Below are 4,132 nucleotides of genomic sequence, written 5' to 3'. Positions count from 1 at the left end.
ATATGGAAATTTGCACTCATGGCCCTCCCCGCCCTGCCCAGCCCCATCCCACCTCACCCCACCCTGCCCTGCCCTGTCCCACCCAGCCCCACCCAGCCCCTCCCCATCCTGCCCAGCCCCGCCCTTCCCCTCCCCGCCCCATCCCGCCCCGCCCCACCCTGCCCCCTCCCATCTCTAAGCCCTGGCGCTTAAATGATGTCATCATCAGGCACCAACACTCATTTCTGCTGCTGCCTAGGAGCCTCCTGAGGCCTACCTGCTGCGCTCCCCTGAGGTTCTTCCTCTCTGCTGAGGTACTCTGGGACAGGGGTCCTTTCCCTTCCTACCCTCTCTGCCCCTCTAAGCAGGTACAGGTCCTGCTGATACTGTTGTGGTGTTCGAGAGCCCACCATGGCTGAAGGTTCTTGGCAAGTGCGTCAGAACTCTGATAGCAACTGCGAGGACGCGGTAAACAACCATGTCCAGCTGCAGCTCCATGCCTCATATGTATATTTGTCTATGGCCTTGTTCTTTGATCGTGATGACGTGGCCCTGGGGAACTTCAAGCGTTTCTTCCTGAGCAAGTCACACAGCTGCAAGGCCAGTGCCCAGATGTTCATGTTCCTGCAGAATAAGCGCTGTGGCCTTGTTTTCTTCCCGAGCATCTTGACACCAGAGCGTGGCAGTTGGCAGGGGGGCCTCCAGGCCATGGAGTTTGCCTTCCACATGGAGATGACCATCAACCAGAGCCTGCTGAACCTCCACAAGCTGGCCAAGGAGAAACGTGTTGCTGACCTCTGCTACTTCCTGGAGCATCACTGTCTGGATGAGCAGGCCCGTGTTCTCCACAAGATGAGTGGCTACCTGGCCAACCTGCGCCAGATGGGGACCCCAGAGAACGGCTTCACTGACTATCCCTTTGACGAGCTCAGCCTGTCCTAAAGCCTCAGGTGGACTGAACTGGAAGGTTCCCACTGCCATGGGATCTTTCTCTGGCCGTTAGACCTGATTTTGAAGAAAGTTCACCAGTTTTCATTCTGTGTTTACAATAAATTCTTTAATGTTTCAAAGCAAAATGAAGTTTCAAGATCACTCTTTTTTGCATAGCTTATCTTTCAAGAACAGGGGTTGATTCATTTTCCTCCCCCTTGAAGCTTGGACCTTTAAGGGTTGTAAAGACAATCTCTATGGCTCTTTTAAACACCATATTCTATTTCTGTTATCTTTCATGGATGTATGAGTTTATAGTGCTCTCATCTGGGATGTGTCTCAGGTTTGGGGCCCAGTTTCAGTGTTTTGAAAAAGTGTTAGCATCTGATCACCCTGGAACAGAACTGAAGGAAATAGTTTGAAACAGAAATTATAAAAATAGACTCTAGAGCTGTGTGTTTCATCTTAATGATAAGGTACTTAAGGTACTTGTCTTACTATAAATCAGTTCTGTCCAAAGCATTTGAGAAAAAAAAAGGAAGGTGGGAAGGAATTTCAAAGTTTTGTAGAGACTTTAAGCTTAACATAATATGTAAATGTCTTAATTTCTTGGTATGGGAAAAAAACTTTGTTGACTGTGTCAGGTTAGAATACAGAGATAGTAACAGTGAGGATTAACTTGGTTACTCCACTTCCATATTAGAGAGGAGAGAAGTCGGTTATTCATAGTGTCTTCACTACAATTCTCTATCTATGTTTTTCAAATGTATTTCTAAAATTTAATATACCTACACGACCCCAAGCCCCACATTAGTGACCATTATTGGCGGACAGCACAATACCCTAGGGTGAGGTCATGTTTATGAGAGTGAATATAAAGGAATCAAAATAACCTTACTGGGCTAAGCTGGCTGATCAAAATAGTAGCGGGCTAGAGAAAGTTCAAGATGGGAGTATAGTTCAGACTTAACGGAATTTTGGATTCCGGAATGAGACTTCATAGTCTCATTGAAGGCCTAGAAGCAGGGTATTGTTGATACAGCCACTCCAGGTTGCACAATTGGGGAACCCTGTAGATTCTCATTTCAAAACGTTGGAAGCCAGAAAAGAGAAATCAGTGAAGCAACCCTAGCCTGAGGCTGAAGGCCTGGAAACCTGTAATTAAGGATTCAACGGCACAAGAATCTCTATTTATGAACCACAACCAAGGCCGGGGCAACTAAATGCACCACCTCAGAAATCTCCAGTAAATATATTTGCTTATTGTCTCCTCTGGGTTTTTGTTTCACAGAGTCTGAGCCTAATTTTTGTCTCTTTCCATCTTTAGTGTGGGCCTTTCCTTCCCAGTTTATTCATCTCCATAAAAATCTGCCATGGGAACAATTTAGTGTGTTTTGCAGGCATTTCTCACACTGACAACCACGATTAACCATAGTCAGGACACTCGTCTGAGTATTTGAGAAACTAGCATGGGTCAAAATGCAGTGGAAGCCACAGGAGTGCAGAGAAGTATGCATTTAGCGTAGACTTTGGGCAAGTCAACACAATTTACTCAAGAATGGATAGTGGGAATATGCAGTGGAAGCCACAGGAGTGCAGAGAAGTATGCATTTAGCGTAGACTTTGGGCAAGTCAACACAATTTACTCAAGAATGGATAGTGGGTTCCCTGCTTAGAGGGAGAAGATGAGCAAGGAAGTCAGGACCACTAGGGGCGCACCCACCCACAGACACAATGGGGCTGATCTCCTGGGAGCTCACCAAGGCTAGCTGGACTGTGACTGAAAAAGCATGGGATAAAACTGGACTCTCTGAACATGGTGAACAATGAGGGCTGATGAAAAGCCAAGGACAATGGCACCGGGTTTTGATCCTACTTCATGTCCTGGCTTTGTGGGAGCCTAACCAGTTTGGTTGTTCACCTTCCTGGACATGGACGGAGTGGGGCAGACCTTGGACTTTCCACAGGACAGGGAACCCTGACTGCTCTATGGACTGGAGAGGGAGGGGGGAGGAGTTTGGGGGAGGGGGAGAAGGGTGGGAGGAGGGGGAGGGAAATGGGAGGCTGGGAGGAGGCAGATACTTTTTTTTCCTTTTCTCAATAAAAAAAAAGAATGGATAGTGGGAATATTGTAGGTTCTACAGGCTGACATTGATTCCATTGTGTAATAAGAACTGAGTTTAGGGTGATGGTGATAGGATATAAGTTTGGTATTTGGTTTACACATTGAAGTTAAAATATAGTACAGGAGGCCTGAAACACTGAACAAGGTTTTCTGAGTTTACAGGAGTCCAGGCAGATTGTCATGTTTGGAAACACACATTGTTCTGTCGCTGGTGTGAAAATCAAGGACAACTTCACCAAAAGGAGCACATTGGGAGTGTATGAGGGAAGGTTATGAGAGAATGACTGCTATGGCAAAAAGTGGGCTTCCAAATGGCAGTGCTGCTAACAGTGTTCTAACATGGCATCCTGGATCCAGCCCAGGCCAGGTTCTTAACAGGTAAACAGAAACTTTAACTCAGAATTCCTCAAATAAACAAAACCAAAAAACCCCACTTTCTTACTTAGAAATACTATTGTTATGATGAAACACCTTGACCAAAGCAACTTTGGGAGAATATGATCTATTTGGCTTATGCTAGCTCATCACTGTTAATCACAGAAGGAAGTCAAGACAGAAGCTCAAACAGGACAAGAAGCTGGAGACAACAACTGATTCAGAGGTCATGGAAGAATGCTGCTTACTGGCTTGATTTTCAATGATTTCTCAGTCTGCATTTTTATAGAAACAAAACCACTATCCCGGAGGTGGTGCTAACACACAATGGGCTGGACCCTCCGTATCAATCACTAATTAGGAAACCGCCCTACAGAGTTGCCTACATCCTGATCTAATGGAGTCATTTTCTTAATTGAGATTCCCTCGTCTCAGATGACTCTAGCCTGTGCTAAGTGAACATAAATCAGCACAATGATTCCTTGTCAGCTTGACACATAAATCACTATCAAACCACACAACCTCTTTCTTGTTCATCCACAGGGTCACATACAAACACCATACAAAATATTCCAAGTTTTAATAAGCCCACAGTTGACACAATCTCATCCCAAACTCTGCATCAGAACACTCTTGGCAGGTTTTCCTGTTCCTTGCTTCTATTTCCTGTGGATTCCGCACATCTTCCCTTTCTAACTTCCATCCCACCACTTTTTGCCTTTT

At 45.6% G+C, this 4,132-nt stretch overlaps 1 protein-coding gene across 1 annotated transcript; it reads left to right on the top strand.

Annotated features, from left to right (window-relative positions):
• Positions 1-390: 390 nt before the first annotated feature.
• LOC121444890 (ferritin heavy polypeptide-like 17) lies at positions 391-921 on the top strand. The gene has a single exon (XM_041646813.1). It carries the CDS (start codon positions 391-393, stop codon positions 919-921), a length of 531 nt encoding a protein of 176 aa, XP_041502747.1.
• The last annotated feature ends 3,211 nt before the right edge of the window (positions 922-4,132 follow it).

The sequence above is a fragment of the Microtus oregoni genome, unplaced genomic scaffold (genome assembly GCF_018167655.1).
Source record: "Microtus oregoni isolate MIOR12 unplaced genomic scaffold, Mior012 000145F_ref0000173, whole genome shotgun sequence".
NCBI classification, from domain to species: Eukaryota; Metazoa; Chordata; class Mammalia; order Rodentia; family Cricetidae; genus Microtus; species Microtus oregoni.
The sequence above is the reverse complement of the archived record's forward strand: the minus strand, read 5'-3'. Positions and strand labels throughout refer to the sequence as shown.

Coding starts and splice junctions, on each gene's coding strand:
- LOC121444890 (XM_041646813.1), top strand. CDS start 391: ATGGCTGAAGGTTCTTGGCAAGTGCGTCAGAACTCTGATAGCAACTGC.